This window comes from Pseudophryne corroboree, chromosome 7, assembly GCF_028390025.1.
Source record: "Pseudophryne corroboree isolate aPseCor3 chromosome 7, aPseCor3.hap2, whole genome shotgun sequence".
Classification (NCBI taxonomy): Eukaryota; Metazoa; Chordata; class Amphibia; order Anura; family Myobatrachidae; genus Pseudophryne; species Pseudophryne corroboree.
Window position 1 is genome coordinate 403,135,610 of NC_086450.1, and position 19,194 is coordinate 403,154,803.

The window sequence follows — 19,194 nt, forward strand, 5'->3', positions numbered from 1 at the left end:
TGGGAGTGTCGTGGAAAACGCAGGCGTGTCCAGGCGTTTGCAGGGCGGGTGTCTGACGTCAATTCCGGGACCTGACAGGCTGAAGTGATCGCAGTGGCTGAGTAAGTTCAGAGCTACTCAGAAACTGCACAAAAACTTTTTGTACAGCTCCCCTGCCCAATACAGATTAGATTTGAGTATTACACACCTCACATATTATACTCACACAAAGTGGTGGGAATAGAGAACATACGTTCAATATTCCAAACGGGCTTAGTAATATCCTGATTCACAGACAGCCGCTTCCATCCTTTCCACCATCTATCCAGAAGCATGCAGTAGTATGTGTTCTATCCCCCACACAGACTTCCTCCACCAGTAATTCCTCATGTATACAATGTGGGGGAAAAGGAGACACTTAGCACTTCTAGTGCATTACCACAAAACTTTTTTTGTGTGTCACATTAATGCAATCCCAGCATATAAAAACACATAAAAAATTAAAAAAGAGGACTCCCCAGTGCAAGTTCGCCTACAGGAACGGAACACTCATAACAGGATGAGCATACAGTTCATACGATGTTCAAGCCCGGGCATGCAGCTACACCTCTCCATACGGCGGCTCCCTTTAGTGGTGGACGTGCAGCACGAGGTCCGATCTCCTCTCATTCAGCCCACAAAATAATAAAGACTGCTACTTGTTAATCAATGAAAATGTAGTTGAGCTTACAATTGGATGGAAGAATGCTGTCCTACAAGTAGTCGCTTTCATTACTGTATTTTCATGGACTATTGGTAATATTCCAACATATATACTGTATATTGTATAAGTTTTTAGAAGTGATCAGATCTAAATATGATTGAAAGAGAGAGATTTTGTTCAGAGATTACGCTTTACATTTCCCTAAAGGTTATAGGGGGAGGGGCTCTAGACTGCACACCCTAGGTGCTTATAATAAGAGGTACTACCTTGCTGAGGTTTATAGTACTACATATAGAAAAAAAAGGGGTGCATGTGCACAATGCAATCTTTATTACTCAAAGTTTAAATAAATATTACAATTAAATATCATAAGAGGTTGTTAGCATAAATGTGGCCAAAGATATAGTCCTGTCTACCAACGACCAGGTCACCTCTTTTTCGGGAAAGTCCCTAAAGGCCCGTACACACTGGTCGATATATCGGCCGTTCTCTTGAACGGCCGATATATCGCGGGTCCGTCGGCCAGTGTGTACGGCCGATACGTCTGTGAACTCCGTCGTTCACAGACGTATCGCGTCGGCCGCGCAGCACAGCCGACGGTCAATATATCTACCGATATATTGGCGCGTCGCTGTGTGTGTACGGGGCGGTCGGCCGACGGTGATTGACAGCTGAACTGGGTGGGCGTGTGTACGCACCCGCCCAGTTCATGACGTCAGTCCCCGACGGATCGGGCAGTGTGTTCAGCATACACACTGTCCGATCCGTCGGGGACTGACGTCATGAACTGGGCGGGCGCGTACACACCGTCCATAGATATATCTGCAGGTCAGTTGATCTGCAGATATATCAACTAGTGCGTACCCACCTTAAGATTCTAGGAGTTCACATCTGAGGTGAACAACAAACAAAAACGGCACCACATGACTGAAAGATAGCAGTGAAGTGTTATAAAGTATCAGATATGTAAAAGCAGCTACTCAGTGTTAAAAGTGTTATAAGGTGACCTTGGTGCCCCCACATTATATACACTGTACATGGATTTATTGGTTTTACAGGTATTTAAGAAGCCGCATGAGGTGGTTACTGTCCTGCTGATCCAAACTCTGGCTGCCATGGTCCCTTCTATTCCGGTGTGTCTGAGCATTGCCATGGAGCGGGCCAACCCTGAGCACAAGCTGAGCACGTTGCTGGAGCTCTACCAGACCACCAGTCACTTTGCTAAGGCTCTAGAAGCTGCTATCACGCCCAATATTGGTAAGACAGGCCACTGGCTTCACCTTTAAATATCGTCTACAACTTTTGTGTTTTATTTTTTTTATTTCACTTATCGGACACTTGAAATATCGAACACCTAAAATCATAGTTTGCCATAGACTATCGTAGACTAGGGATTCCGAACTACGGTCCTCAAGGCACATTAACAGTCCATGTTTTAAGGATAGCCATGCTTAACCACAGGTGATTTAATTAGTACTTTAGCTATTTTGATATAAAGATATGTGCACAAGCATGGATATCCTTAAAACCTGGACTGTTAGTGTGACCTGAGGACCAAGATTGGGAAATACTGTCATTGACCATATGCATTGATCCATCGTAGAAAGATGATCGATTGGTCCAGTATAGACCATATTCCTTCCTAGGCTAGTGCTGTGATCTGTGATAGGCAGCAGACTAATTCCTACACTGAGAATAGTCATGCAAAGGCTGGCACTGTCGCATTGGGGATCCGTTCAATTTGCCGGCTGACGGGATCCCGGCGGTCAGGATGCCGACACCGGAATCCCACCAGCCGGCAATGCCGCCAGCCGGAATACCAGCGCACAGGGACTATTTTCACTCATGGGTGTCCACGACACCTATAAAGTGGGAATAGAACCTGTGGCAAGTGCAGCGCGGCGAGCCCGCAAGGGAACTTACACCACTCGCCTCACTGCCGGCATTCTGCTGGGCAAGATGCCGCTGTCGGGATACTAACAGTCAGGAATTACGGATGTAATCCGTCGCATTGTCCTGGTTAATATGGCTAATTGGTAAACCTTTCATGAGTAAATGTCTATAGAATGTATATGTAATGATTTGTAGGATCATTCCACTAGGGCAGAACTTTCCATATGTGGTCCTCAAGGCAACCTAACGGTCTAGGTTTTAAGAATATCCATGCTTGGGCACAGGCGACTAAATCAAATTGACTGAAGTACTTATTAAGTCACCTGTATTCAAGCATGGTTATCCTTTAAAACCCGGACCGTTAGTGAGTATTGCAGAAAACAGGGTATGTTGGCCCCGTATTTTGGGTGTGGTGAAGCTGGTGGCGGCTTCACCACCTGGCAGCATGATTTCAATGGACATCCTGAGTAATGGCACGGCCTGCCCGGGGGGAGGGACACGTCCCAAATTCATCACACTTTGGGGCATCCCCAGCACTAATGGGGGTGCTGGGCCTCCCCCAAGCTCTCTCCATAATGTGAATTGATGCTGTGTGCAGCAATCTGGCACTGCAGATTTTTACAACCGTGGAACGCTGCAGCCGGTGGGCATGGCAACGGGCAGGCTATCTTAGCAGGGCTCATTTTGCAACTTTCAAATTGGGCAGGGCGTGGCGCCCTGCTAAAACAGCCTTACGTGAGCATTACAATTGATCCGATGGCTGTGTATTCGGAAGCATCATCGGATCAGAGAAGCCGGCAGTGGGCATCTTTTCACATAAGATGCCTCCTGCAGCTTTTGCATATTTTAGCACAGCAGCTGCATACAAAGATACAGCCACTGTGCTATAGCCTACATATCTGAATCAGGCCCACTCTCACATAGTTTGGACTATAAAGACAAAGTACACATAAAATATACACTGTATATAATAACCCCATACATTGCTGGTGGCAAGTAGTGATTATGTACATATATTCAATTAATGTCTGATCCATTCCGACAGGAAGGATCTGACATGAGTGTATTCAATGGCCGGCCAAACCCGACAGGTTTGGCCCGATCCCGACAATGGCAAAAAAAAATTAAAGTTGGATTGACATTGTCGGAAACGGGGCTAAAACCTATCTGGTTTGGCCGCGCTTCCGACAATACACGTGGATCCGCGTGCATTCCAACAGGCTTCTGACAAGTCAGATTTCCCGACTTGTCTGAAAAAAAGGGGTCACATTGAGTAGGTTGGAACCCAAAGATGGCAGTTTCAGACAATAATTGAATACACCCCATAATGTACATAGCCTGGGAAGCAGCTGATACAGTATGTACATAATGGAAAACCCTTTCCGGGTTTCTTTTCATGTTCCCAGACAGATTTCCTTTATTGTAGCAGTGCCGTTGGGTCTTGTACAGTTGGCTTCATGCTCTGTTTCTCCTTAATGTTTCTTGTTCTTGTCTATCAGACATTAGCATAGGAAGCAGTTCTGTAGAACTGGCTGTAATTACTCTACTGCACTCCGCTCCAGTCCCTTGTGTGTCAGGAGTTAACTCCGCAGCTGCTGCACTCTCCCAAGCAATACATTACTGATTTGTGCAAAGGCAAAGGCAGAGACTGATGGCAGGAAAGGTGCTCTTGGCCTGTTCACAGTTCAGCTACAAAAAGGCACTGGGAACTTAAAGTGATCCAAGAACTAATAATTTCTTATTTAACCCTTTCATGCATAGAGGCCACTACAGAGGACAGCTGTTTTAAGTCATTAGCTTTTATAGAAACTCGTGCATGGTGTCCTCTTCTTTGGACCTCTACAAAACTGAAGGCATAATTCAGCATGGATTGCAATTGTAAAGTTGCTTGCAGCAGCTTTGCAAATGCAGTCCTTAGCAGTGCAAATTGCGGAGGAGGTGCATAGCACCTCCTTCCTGCACTTGCAGTAGCAATACTGTGATTACATCACAGTGCGGTATGATCATTGTGACCATCGGTTGTGATGTTGATCTGCGATGACAGGCTGAGTTTGCCTTACTCAGGCTGGCTGCCGCATGGCGGCTTGTGAGGCCAAGGAAACTGTGCCTAGCAATGCAGTCCTTGGCCTTGCCACTACCGGAAAACGAGGACTGACCCAACCCTCCTCCCGAATGCGGCAGAGGTGTTCGCAATACAGCGATGCGATTGCAGGACCCCTTCTGCACATACATAGAATGGGTCCCGCGCATGCGCAGTTTCCCGGCTATAGGGAAACTGCACTTAGGATCATTGAAGGCATTTTTGCTTTTTTGAGGACTAGGGGGTAATTCCAAGTTGATCGCAGCAGGATTTTTGATAGCAACTGGGCAAAACCATGTGCACTGCAGGGGAGGCAGATATAACATGTGCAGAAAGAGTTAGATTTGGGTGGGTTATATTGTTTCTGTGCAGGGTAAATACTGGCTGCTTTATTTCTCTGACGTCCTAGTGGATGCTGGGAACTCCGTAAGGACCATGGGGAATAGACGGGCTCCGCAGGAGACTGGGCACTCTATAAGAAAGATTTGGTACTATCTGGTGTGCACTGGCTCCTCCCTCTATGCCCCTCCTCCAGACCTCAGTTACATTTCTGTGCCCGACCCGAGCTGGTTGCACACTAGGAGCTCTCCTGAGCTTCTAGAAAGAAAGTTTAAATTAGGTTTTTTATTTTACAGTGAGACCTGCTGGCAACAGGCTCACTGCATCGAGGGACTAAGGGGAGAAGAAGCGAACCTACCTGCTTGCAGCTAGCTTGGGCTTCTTAGGCTACTGGACACCATTAGCTCCAGAGGGATCGACCGCAGGACCCGTCCTTGGTGTTCGTTCCCGGAGCCGCGCCGCCGTCCCCCTTACAGAGCCAGAAGCATGAAGATGGTCCGGAAAATCGCGGCAGAAGACTTCAGTCTTCACCAAGGTAACGCACAGCACTGCAGCTGTGCGCCATTGCTCCTCATACACACTTCACACTCCGGTCACTGAGGGTGCAGGGCGCTGGGGGGGGGGCGCCCTGAGAAGCAATAATATCACCTTGGCTGGCAAAATAACCACAATATATAGCCCCAGAGGCTATATATGTGGTAATTACCCCTGCCAGAATACAGAAAAATGCGGGAGAAAAGTCCGCCGAAAAAGGGGCGGAGCCATCTCCCTCAGCACACCGGCGCCATTTTCTCTTCACAGTGTAGCTGGAAGACAGCTCCCCAGGCTCTCCCCTGTAGTTTTCAGGCTCAAAGGGTTAAAAAGAGAGGGGGGGGGCACAAAATTTAGGCGCAATATTGTTTATTCAAGCAGCTATTGGGGATAATTCACTCAGTGATAGTGTTTATCCCTACATTATATAGCGCTCCGGTGTGTGCTGGCATACTCTCTCTCTGTCTCCCCAAAGGGCTGTGTGGGGTCCTGTCCTCAGTCAGAGCATTCCCTGTGTGTGTGCGGTGTGTCGGTACGGCTGTGTCGACATGTTTGATGAGGAGGCTTATGTGGAGGTGGAGCAGATGCCGATAAATGAGATGTCGCCCCCTGTGGGCCGACACCAGAGTGGATGGATAGGTGGAAGGTATTAACCGACAGTGTCAACTCCTTACATAAAAGGCTGGATGACGTAACAGCTATGGGACAGCCGGCTTCTCAGCCCGCGCCTGCCCAGGCGTCTCAAAGGCCATCAACGCTCCCTCAGATGGCAGACACAGATGTCGACACGGAGTCTGACTCCAGTGTCGACGAGGTTGAGACATATACACAATCCACTAGGAACATCCGTTACATGATCCCGGCAATAAAAAATGTGTTATACATTTCTGACATTAACCCAAGTACCACTAAAAACAAAAAAGGGTTTTATGTGTGGGGAGAAAAAGCAGGCAGTGTTTTGTTCCCCCATCAAATGAGTGAATGAAGTGTGAAAAAGCGTGGGTTCCCCCGATAAAGAACTGGTAATTTCTAACAAGTTACTGATGGCGTACCCTTTCCCGCCAGAGGATAAGTTACGCTGGGAGATATCCCCTAGGGTGGATAAGGCGCTCACACGTTTGTCAAAAAAGGTGGCACTGCCGTCTTAGGATACGGCCACTTTGAAGGTACCTGCTGATAAATAGCAGGAGGCTATCCTGAAGTCTGTATTTACACACTCAGGTACTAGACTGAGACCTGCAGACTGCTGCAGCGTGGTCTGTACCTCTTTCAAACAGGGATACTATTTTGCGAACATAAGACGTCGTCTTATATATGAGGGATGCACAGAGGGATATTTTGCCGGCTGGCATCCAGAATTATTGCAATGTCCATTCTGTCAGGAGGGTATTAGAGACCCGACACTGGACAGGTGATGCTGACTTTAAAAGGCACATAGAGCCTTATAAGGGTGAGGAATTGTTTGGGGATGGTCTCTGGGACCTCGTATCCACAGCAACAGCTGGGATGAAAATTTTTTACCTCAGGTTTCCTCACAGCCTAAGAAAAGCACTGTATTATCAGGTACAGTCCTTTCGGCTTCAGAAAAGCAGGCGGGTCAAAGGCGCTTCCTTTCTGCACAGAGACGAGGGAAGAGGGAAAAAGCTGCACCAGCAGCCAGTTCCCAGAATCAAAATTCTTCCCCTGCTTCCTCTGAGTCCACCGCATGACGCGGGGGCTCCACAGGCGTAGCCAGGTACGGTGGGGGGCCGCCTCAAAAATTTCAGCGATCAGTGGGCTCGCTCACAGGTGGATCCCTGGATCCTTCAAGTAGTACCTCAGGGGTACAAGCTGGAAGTCGAGGCGTCTCCCCCCCGCCGTTTCCTCAAATCTGCCTTGCCGACAACTCCCTCAGGCAGGGAGGCTGTGCTAGAGGCAATTCACAAGCTGTATTCCCAGCAGGTGATAGTCAAGGTGCCCCTACTTCAACAAGGACGGGGTTACTATTCCACACTGTTTGTGGTACCGAAACCAGACGGTTCGGTGAGACCCATTTTAAATTTGAAATCCTTGAACACTTACATAACAAAATTCAAGTTCAAGATGGAATCGCTCAGGGCGGTTATTGCAAGCCTGGACGAGGGGGATTACATGGTATCCCTGGACATCAAGGATGCTTACCTGCATGTCCCCATTTACCTTCCTCACCAGGAGTACCTCAGATTTGTGGTACAGGATTGCCATTACCAATTCCAGACACTACCGTTTGGACTGTCCACGGCACCGAGGGTGTTTACCAAAGTAATGGCAGAAATGATGATACTCCTTCGAAAAAAGGGAGTTTTAATTATCCCGTACTTGGACGATCTCCTTATAAAGGCGAGGTCCAGGGAGCAGTTTCTGGTCGGAGTAGCACTATCTCGGGAAGTGCTACAACAGCATGGCTGGATTCTAAACATTCCAAAGTCATCATCTCTAGTCAGAGACCTCCTAAAACCAAAACGGGTATCGGTGCATCACTGCACACGAGTCCTAGGAAAAATGGTGGCTTCATACGAAGCAATTCCATTCGGCAGGTTCCATGCAAGGACCTTCCAGTGGGACCTCTTGGACAAGTGGTCGGGATCGCATCTTCAGATGCATCAACTGATAACCCTGTCTCCAAGGACCAGGGTGTCTCTACTGTGGTGGCTGCAGAGTGCTCATCATCTAGAGGGCCGCAGTTTCGGCATACAGGACTGGGTCCTGGTGACCACGGATGCCAGCCTTCGAGGCTGGGGAGCAGTCACACAGGGAAGAAACTTCCAAGGACTATGGTTAAGTCAGGAGACTTCCCTGCACATAAATATTCTGGAACTGAGGGCCATTTACAATGCCCTAAGTCAGGCAAAACCCCTGCTTCGAAACCAGCCGGTACTGATCCAGTCAGACAACATCACGGCAGTCGCCCATGTGAACCGACAGGGCGGCACAAGAAGCAGGATGGCGATGGCAGAAGCCACAAGGATTCTCCGATGGGCGGAAAATCACGTCTTAGCACTGTCAGCAGTGTTCATTCCGGGAGTGGACAACTGGGAAGCAGACTTCCTCAGCAGACACGACCTACACCCGGGAGAGTGGGGACTTCATCCAGAAGTCTTCCTACTGTTGGTAAACCGTTGGGAAAGGCCACAGGTGGACATGATGGCGTCCCGCCTCAACAAAAGAGATATTGCGCCAGGTCAAGGGACCCTCAGGCGATAGCTGTGGACGCTCTAGTGACACCGTGGGTGTACCAGTCGGTTTATGTGTTCCCTCCTCTGCCTCTCATACCAAAGGTACTGAGAATAATAAGAAAACGAGGAGGAAGAACGATACTCGTGGTTCCGGATGGGCCAAGAAGAGCTTGGTACCCAGAACTTACGGAAATAATATCAGAGGACCCATGGCCTCTACCGCTCAGACAGGATCTACTACAGCGGGGGCCCTGTCTGTTCCAAGACTTACCGCGGCTGCGTTGGACGGCATGGCGGTTGAATTCCGGATCCTAAAGCATAAGGGCATTCCGGAGGAAGTCATTCCTACGCTGATAAAAGCCAGGAAAGTAGTAACCGCAAACCATTATCACCGTATTTGGCGAAAATTGGTTGCGTGGTGTGAGGCCAGGAAGGCCCCAACAGAGGAATTTCAGCTGGGTCGTTTTCTGCACTTCCTACAGTCGGGAGTGACTATGGGCCTAAAATTGGGTTCCATTAAAGTCCAGATTTCGGCTCTGTCGATTTTCTTCCAGAAAGAACTGGCTTCACTGCCTGAAGTTCAGACTTTTGTAAAGGGAGTGCTACATATTCAGCCTCCCTTTGTGCCTCCTGTGGCACCGTGGGATCTCAACGTGGTGTTGAGTTTCCTGAAATCACATTGGTTTGAGCCACTTAAAACTGTGGATCTGAAATATCTCACGTGGAAAGTGGTCATGTTATTGGCCTTGGCTTCGGCCAGGCGTGTGTCAGAATTGGCAGCTTTGTCATGTAAAAGCCCTTATCTGATTTTCCATATGGATAGGGCAGAATTGAGGACTCGTCCCCAGTTTCTCCCTAAGGTGGTATCAGCTTTTCACTTGAACCAACCTATTGTAGTGCCTGCGGCTACTAGGGACTTGGAAGATTCCAAGTTACTGGACGTAGTCAGGGCCTTAAAATTATATTTCCAGGACGGCTGGAGTCAGGAAAACTGACTCGCTTCTTATCCTGTAGGCACCCAACAAAATAGGTGCTCCTGCTTCTAAGCAGACTATTGCTCGCTGAATTTGTAGCACAATTCAGCTGGAGCATTCTGCGGCTGGATTGCCGCATCCTAAATCAGTAAAAGCCCATTCCACGAGGAAGGTGGGCTCATCTTGGGCAGCTGCCCGAGGGGTCTCGGCTTTACAACTTTGCCGAGCTACAACTTGGTCAGGGGCAAACACGTTTGCTAAATTCTACAAATTTGATACCCTGGCTGAGGAGGACCTTGAGTTCTCTCATTCGGTGCTGCAGAGTCATCCGCACTCTCCCGCCCGTTTGGGAGCTTTGGTATAATCCCCATGGTCCTTACGGAGTTCCCAGCATCCACTAGGACGTCAGAGAAAATAAGATTTTACTCACCGGTAAATCTATTTCTCGTAGTCCGTAGTGGATGCTGGGCGCCCATCCCAAGTGCGGATTGTCTGCAATACTTGTTTATAGTTATTGCCTAACTAAAGGGTTATTGTTGAGCCATCTGTTGAGAGGCTCAGTTATATTTCATACTGTTAACTGGGTATAGTATCACGAGTTATACGGTGTGATTGGTGTGGCTGGTATGAGTCTTACCCGGGATTCAAAATCCTTCCTTATTGTGTCAGCTCTTCTGGGCACAGTATCCTAACTGAGGTCTGGAGGAGGGGCATAGAGGGAGGAGCCAGTGCACACCAGATAGTACCAAATCTTTCTTATAGAGTGCCCAGTCTCCTGCGGAGCCCGTCTATTCCCCATGGTCCTTACGGAGTTCCCAACATCCACTACGGACTACGAGAAATAGATTTACCGGTGAGTAAAATCTTATTTTTTACACTGCAAATTAGATTGCAGATTGAACACACCACACCCAAATCTAACTCTCTCTGCACATGTTATATCTGCCTCCCCTGCAGTGCACATGGTTTTGCCCAGTTGCTATCAAAAATCCTGCTGCGATCAACTTGGAATTACCCCCTATATCCATAAATAGGCGTAAAAAAGTATTGTTTTCAACTTAAAGGAATTTTATTTTTCTGGATAATAAAAATACAGTAAGCAAAATCAGAACACATTGGAACCAAACCAGACATTTGTTTTTACATTTTACCTTACTTTTGTGCAAGAAAAAAATAAAGAAAAGTGTTAAACTACTGATCCATGATAACAGGGCTATTTTTTATGTTGCAGATGCATGATGTCCACTCAAGTGCACAACTGTGTATAACTTCTTTAGTTTTATAGTTTAAAAAACAACAACTTTGTGTTCTATAAGCCCTAAATACTAATAAAAGTAATTTAAATACAATCTTCCATTAGGTTATCATAATTCATGGATGAAAGGGTTAAAGCAGTGGTTCTCAAACTGTGTGTCGTGGCACCCTAGGGTGCATCAGGACACTTGCAGGGGTGCCTTGGATTGGTGGTCCAGGACCAATTCGTATTATTTATGGTCAGTGTAATAGGCAAAACCAGTGTTTGTGGCTTCCAATCATAAAATATGTGGGCAAACAGAAGCAAATCCTGTTCCTCACCACAAAATTGAACCTAAGGATGACCTACAGTATAAACACAATTTAAATTTTTTAATATTTCTTTCTAAATTTCTTGATAAGAATCTTTTGGCCTAGTGGTGGCGTGAAAAAAATACTGATACTCTATGGCGCCGTTGATTTAAAAAAGTGCAAGAACCGTTGGGTTAAAGCTCAGCTGGATTGATTTCTCATGGGATGCAATCCATTAGAGCTGAATAGTAATTTCTGGTGGAGATAGCACCTGACCATAAAGTACAGCCTTCTTTAGATGGTCATAACCTGAAGAATATTTCTGACATCTAATAGTGGAGTGTGATCGGTCAGAAAGTGAGTCACTTCCTACTGCCATATTTGTGTAAAACTCTTCCACATTCCACATAACTGACTTTTTACATGTTTGCATATCACACCTATTAAGTGGGGGAAAAAAGCAAAGTATTTTTACTGCACGAAATGTCATTTGCCGCAGCACAGTAACGGGAAGAACACAAGGGAATAAACAGAAAAAGACACCAGTCCTTATCTGATATTCTTCCGGCGCTGATACCAATTAGTAATTAATTACACAAAGTGCATCAATAGCTGCTGAGTAGGACAACTAGCTAGGTTGCCAAATAATTGAAAAACAAGAAAAGGATAATAAACTCTGCGCTATATAACCACTATATCAAATTAAACTATGGTGTGCAGTCTGTCATACAGAATAATTGACTCAGTAGAACTTTGTACGTATAATAATAAATTCTTTATCTAATATTAAAAGGCAATATACATTTTGTACAGAATAAGCAGCATGTGTTAAACAACAATTAATCTATAAGCACAATTAATATAACATATAATGAAATAAAATATTACTAAAAAGTAATGAATGAAAGTACACTGGCGTCCCAGTGACTAGTATAATGTCTCGTAAAGGAATATATATTTATAGCTTTGACTGATGTTAAACTTTTGTATATATTGAGGTATATTTACCCATGTGCAAATTTCTGAGTATGGATAAACCGGATCCGTTATTATAAATGTGCACATCAATGGGTATACAGTTTAATGTAACTGGTTAAAGCTGATTTTGAACAGGCCGTAAATTTTTCTCTCGGCTTTATTCCGGATAGATATAGTTCTTAATAAACTGTATAAAGATCTCCAATAAACCCACCTCCTCAAACCGGGTGTTTAGACCTCACTGCGGAGGTCAGTGGCAGTCACTCGGTACGGGAGAGCGGAAAGCTGCACGTCTGTAGTGATGGTAATCTCCTCAAGCCGGGTGTTAGACCTTAGTGCAGCGGCCAATATCACTCACTCGGTGCAGGTAAGAAGAGAACCTGACGTCTGCAGCACAGCACTTGGACGGATGTCAGCGCACTCGCCGAGAGCCGCTGGCCGGAGCGCCCGGCGTGTATCCAAGCCGTGATGGGATGTAGCTGTGGAGATCGTTGGCTGTGGGACAGTTTGGCAAGATAAGTCAGCAGGTAGTGCCGAACAGCTGAACTTCGGAAAGTGGGCGCCCACTTTCCGAAGTTCAGCTGTTCGGCACTACCTGCTGACTTATCTTGCCAAACTGTCCCACAGCCAACGATCTCCACAGCTACATCCCATCACGGCTTGGATACACGCCGGGCGCTCCGGCCAGCGGCTCTCGGCGAGTGCGCTGACATCCGTCCAAGTGCTGTGCTGCAGACGTCAGGTTCTCTTCTTACCTGCACCGAGTGAGTGATATTGGCCGCTGCACTAAGGTCTAACACCCGGCTTGAGGAGATTACCATCACTACAGACGTGCAGCTTTCCGCTCTCCCGTACCGAGTGACTGCCACTGACCTCCGCAGTGAGGTCTAAACACCCGGTTTGAGGAGGTGGGTTTATTGGAGATCTTTATACAGTTTATTAAGAACTATATCTATCCGGAATAAAGCCGAGAGAAAAATTTACGGCCTGTTCAAAATCAGCTTTAACCAGTTACATTAAACTGTATACCCATTGATGTGCACATTTATAATAACGGATCCGGTTTATCCATACTCAGAAATTTGCACATGGGTAAATATACCTCAATATATACAAAAGTTTAACATCAGTCAAAGCTATAAATATATATTCCTTTACGAGACATTATACTAGTCACTGGGACGCCAGTGTACTTTCATTCATTACTTTTTAGTAATATTTTATTTCATTATATGTTATATTAATTGTGCTTATAGATTAATTGTTGTTTAACACATGCTGCTTATTCTGTACAAAATGTATATTGCCTTTTAATATTAGATAAAGAATTTATTATTATACGTACAAAGTTCTACTGAGTCAATTATTCTGTATGACAGACTGCACACCATAGTTTAATTTGATATAGTGGTTATATAGCGCAGAGTTTATTATCCTTTTCTTGCAGCACAGTAACACCCACTCGGCCAAAGCTGAGGCTCATCACTTGATGTTTTACTATATATAACCTGTTGCTTACTGTAACATGTATCAATAGATGACTGACTGAGCATGTGTTCATTTCCACTGTAAGCAAATAGACCATGAAACTATAAATTCTTTTGTGATACAGTTTAAAGGGACACTGTACAGGCAACTGACTGACCTTCAGATGCACACTGTCTCCCGCTTTCTGTCCCTCTCTGTGTCTGCTGGTCTGTCTATCCATCGCTCATAAATTGTCTACTTATTAAACAAACAATAGGCTTGAAACTATAGACTCTGCTTTAATTCCTGCATTATGGCCGTTGTGTATCCCCTATCCTGCTCCATTCATCAGAATTTGCACAAACATATTTCTGTATTCATGGTCGGTGATGAAAATATAGGTTACAGATACATAATTGTCTAAAGTCACATTTGAGAACAATTGTCATGTTCTTTTCTGTTTAATTTTAAACATTTGTTTTATATATTTATTCAGGAAGTTTTCTTGCCGGTGGTGAATCGTATATGTATTCTCATGTACACGACTGTACACACACTGAAACATTTGCAGTGTTGGTTCTTCCCTTATTGTTGTATGTGTATTAACATCCCAGGGAGTGCAAATACTGACATCAGAATCCTCTGTATTGCAGAGGAACCTATGGGACCCCAATTCCAAATCCCTTGTGTGCACTAACTCTAATAAGGTATCCGTTTGGATGGTCAACCATGTTATGGTCGACAGTCATTAGGTCGACCACTATTGGTCGACATTGACACATGGTCGACACATGGAAATGGTCGACACATGAAATGTCGACACATGAAAAGGTTGACATGATTTAAAAAAAAAAAAAAATCTTTTGTGGAACTTTTCCATACTTTACGATCCACGTGGACTACGATTGTGAACGGTAATCTGGGCCGAGCGCAGCGGTAGCGGAGCGAGGCACCTTGCCCGAAGCATGGCGAGCGAACGCGGTGCACTAATTGGGGTACCCATCACTTTACGCAAAAAACAACACCAAAAAAGTAAAAAAAACTTATGTTGACCTTTTCATGGGTCGACCTTTCATGTGTCGACATTTTGTCCATGTCGACCATGCCAATGTCGACCAATAGTGGTTGACCTACTGATTGTCGACCATAACATGGTCGACCATTCATACCGGAACCCTCTAATGATACCCCTTTCACATCGCTATAGTGGGTCACACCCAGGACTTGGTGCACAGCTCCTTCCCGTGGCGACGCGCTTGAGACCCCTTTCAGACTGGCGACACCAACCCGGCATATTTCCGGGTTGGTGACCTCATCGGTTATGTGTGCGGAGACGGCGCCTGGAGATCAGATCATCTCAAAGCTCCGCCTCTCGCCATACTGTGCGCTGGTCCCCAGTCGCATTGACCTGGCAATCTGTTCACACTGCACTTAAACCTGGGAATAACCCTGCTTTATGCCCAGATTGAAATACCAGGTTAGTCAAGCTGGGAAATTATAACACACCCCTTTCACACCGCACCTCGACCCGGGTCGACCCGACAATATACCGGGTTATTTTGGAGATGTGAAAGGGTATAACTTTTACGTCATGTAGCTGAATTGTTTAATAATGAAAACTTGGGCCATGTTCCTTATCCAAGCTATAATGTATGATGGTTTCCATGTCAGGGGAGCACAATTTGGTGAAGGTGACGGAGCTGGTGGAAGCAGTATACGGTGCATATAAACCTTTCCAGCTGCAGTATGGGGACTTGGAGGAATCTCACCTTCTAATACAGATCAGTACTATACCTCTGGTAAGATCTTGGTACATTGTGTTGCTTGACAGGGGGGACACACGGACGGGGGGACTGGTATGTCTGTCTGGTGAGTGGTAGCTGCAGGCATGGAAGGCCTCAGTGGTGTCACTGGTTCCTAGACAATTATGAATTCTGGAGAATATTGGTTCAGTCTGCAGAATGGCTGTTTCCAAACTGTACAGGTGACAGGCGATCAGTTGTATTTTCTATACTGTGACAGAAGGCACTAGGACAGCAGCTGGGTGGGCCTGGCTCTGAGCCATGTATTTTTTCCTGTTTGTATTTGTTTTTTTAATCTTTCTTGAATGGGAACTGCTCTTATGCTGGGAAGTAGCTGTGGGTGCAAAATCAAAGCCATAGCTAAAGCTGGGTACACACCTATACAATCAGTGGTCCGATTACCCAGTGTCATTAGTATAGGTGTGTATGCAGGAGTGTTAGCCGATAAACAGGTTTAAAACGCTCCTGTAAAGCTGCTGCAGCTGTCGGATAGGGACGTGGCATCTTATGTGCTAGTTAATATTTTAGATGTCGACCTCCTGATCCCATTGAAGCCCGTACACACTGAGCAGTTTCCAGCGCAGTGTATACCGGGGTCACAGGGGGTAAATCTGGGTATACAGTACTTGGCTGATCAAGAACGATTAACCTGATCAGCCGAGTGATCACAAAAGTGTGTACCCAGCTTAAGAGAAGAAGGCAGCAAGCAAATGCGGTGTCCATGCTTATATCGCTATGCGGAAAGAGAACACTTTAGCCCTTAGACCTTATTTCTGCAATCAGTCTCTGTCTAGGTCCAGTCTTGGAGATGACATCTAAGGGGCTGATGGATCTCACAAATAGCAAGTTGTATCATAATGCACATACGCCAAAGACAATTTCCGCATTTTTGTGTATCTCCATCCGATTCTTAGTCGGGTGGATCTTTGCTGGGTTTGTCTTTGCATGACATGGGCTTTTTGGGGCAGGACCTGGTCAGGGACTGTGTAATTGCACAGAACTGGTCTGAGGTGAGTCACACATATAAGTAAGGCAAGCCTGTTTCAGGCAGAGCTCTGGAACCTAGCATGGGGCTGGTCAAGTGCCGATACTAATTATTGATGGTTGCGGCTGTAAATGGAAAGACAGTGGGTGGAGCGGCTTACCACTTGGAGCCACGCTGATCCTCCCATTTGCCCTACAGAAACTCAACGTTAGGATAAGTTATTAAATCAGGCTATCTGGGTATCACGAAACTACAACTTTGTGTCCAACCCAAAATCAGACTGTAGGGGGGAAATTTACTAAAGTTTCTAAAATTGAAAAGTGGTGATGTTGCCCATAACAATCAATCAGATTCAGAGTCTCAGGTCCCTTTATCTGTAATACCCCTTTCAGACATACGACCCAGGTATTTCCCTGCTCAGACTCAGGTTTTGCTGGCTACACCACTTTCACACTCCACAGACATGTCATACACAAACACACACACACGCACACGTCACATTCATACACACTCAAGCACTCACACACCCCCTTCTTCAGCCACTAGACCTCACAACAGACCTAACTGACTTTTCAAATATCTGCTCCATCTGCAAATCCCTGATGGCTGTCTACAATTCTTTATTCACTTCGTTGCCCCCGTGCGCATGCTCCTTCCCAGTCCATTATTTTTCCATGCAACTCGCCCACATTCTCCTCAGTAACCCTCACTACATTCGGTGCACCTGTTGCTACTACACACTGCAGCATGGACCGCAGAAGGACGCCCTGCCCCCTCCAAGCAGCCCCAATTGGCCTATCAGAGGCTTCTAAGTGTGACCTGGGAGTAAAATCCTGGGAGGCACCATTCAGACTTAACCCCGGTTGTCTACGTCCCGGGAAAAATCCTGGTCAACAGCACGGGGGGCTGACCTGGTAAAGTGTTCCCAGGTTGATGTCATTCAGACATAAGTGAGACCTGGGTAGTTTGGGCTGAGCCCCAGCAAAAACCTCTATTCTTGCTATGTCTGAAAGGGGCTTTATTTAGCTGGTTAATTAGTTTTTGACCAGAATTTCATTGTAAAAGTGAGTTACATCTCACCAGGTCAAATTTCTCTTACGTCCTAGAGGATGCTGGGGACTCCAAAAGGACCATGGGGTATAGACGTGCTCCGCAGGAGACATGGGCACACTAAAAGACTTTTACTGGGTGTGAACTGCCCCTCCTCCAGACCTCAGTTAGTTTCTGTGCCCAGGAGAGACTGGACACACACTAGGGGAGCTCTACTGAGTTTCTCTGGAAAGACTTTGTTAGGCTTTTTTATTTTCAGGGAGACCTGCTGGCTACAGGCTCCCTGCTTCGTGGGACTGAGGGGAGAAAAGTCAGACCTACTTCTTCTGAGTTAAGGGCACTGCTTCTTAGGCTACTGGACACCATTAGCTCCAGAGGGTTCGATCACTTGGTTCGCCTAGCTGCTTGTTCCCGGAGCCGCGCCGTCACCCCCCTCACAGAAGCCAGAAGAAAGAAGCCGGGTGAGTATTAGAAGAACAGAAGACTTCAGTAACGGAGGTACAACGCAGCGCTCCATGCTCCCACACACCAATGGCACTCACAGGGTGCAGGGCGCTGGGGGGGAGCGCCCTGGGCAGCAAGTTACTGAGGGTCTTTTGACTGGCAAGAGAGGCATATTCGGTGCCCGGGCACCGTGTACGATACCCCCGCCAGTATAAAAAATTTCAAATTTAAGCGGGACTACAGCACGCCGGGAAGGGGAGGGGCTTAGCCGCACAGCTTACCAGCGCCATTTTATCTCTTCACATCCGCTGCAGAGACGCTGGCCCGGACCTCCACTCTCCTTACAAGTAAAAGGGAGCAAAACGGGGGGGGGGCACAGGCAATTTGGTGCTATATATGTATTTACAGCGCAGCCATCATATATTTTCTCTAACGTCCTAGTGGATGCTGGGGACTCCGAAAGGACCATGGGGAATAGCGGCTCCGCAGGAGACTGGGCACAAAAGTAAAAAGCTTTAGGACTACCTGGTGTGCACTGGCTCCTCCCCCTATGACCCTCCTCCAAGCCCCAGTTAGATTTTTGTGCCCGAACGAGACGGGTGCAGGCTAAGGGGCTCTCCTGAGCTGCTTAGTGTAAAAGTTTAAATTAGGTTTTTTATTTTCAGTGAGACCTGCTGGCAACAGGCTCACTGCACCGAGGGACTAAGGGGAGAAGAAGCGAACTCACCTGCGTGCAGAGTGGATTGGGCTTCTTAGGCTACTGGACATTAGCTCCAGAGGGACGATCACAGGCCCAGCCATGGATGGGTCCCAGAGCCGCGCCGCCGGCCCCCTTACAGAGCCAGAAGAATGAAGAGGTCCGGAAAATCGGCGGCAGAAGACGTCCTGTCTTCAATAAGGTAGCGCACAGCACTGCAGCTGTGCGCCATTGCTCTCAGCACACTTCACACTCCGGTCACTGAGGGTGCAGGGCGCTGGGGGGGGCGCCCTGAGACGCAATAAAAACACCTTTTTTGGCAAAAAAATACATCACATATAGCTCCTGGGCTATATGGATGCATTTAACCCCTGCCAATTTTTACATAAAAAAGCGGGAGAAAGGCCGCCGATAAGGGGGCGGAGCCTATCTCCTCAGCACACTGGCGCCATTTTTCCTCACAGCTCCGTTGGAGGAAGGCTCCCTGACTCTCCCCTGCAGTCCTGCACTACAGAAACAGGGTAAAACAAGAG

The 19,194-nt window shown here is 46.7% G+C and overlaps 1 protein-coding gene across 3 annotated transcripts in view; it reads left to right on the forward strand.

The window, feature by feature from the left end:
- Positions 1-19,194, forward strand: part of COG7 (component of oligomeric golgi complex 7) — a 151,381-nt gene that overhangs the window by 96,772 nt on the left and 35,415 nt on the right. For all 3 annotated transcript variants that reach the window (XM_063934649.1, XM_063934650.1, XM_063934648.1), the window contains exons 8-9: positions 1,741-1,939; positions 15,355-15,482. In XM_063934649.1, the coding sequence (XP_063790719.1) occupies positions 1,741-1,939; positions 15,355-15,482 (327 nt within the window). The remainder of the gene's footprint in view (positions 1-1,740; positions 1,940-15,354; positions 15,483-19,194) is intronic.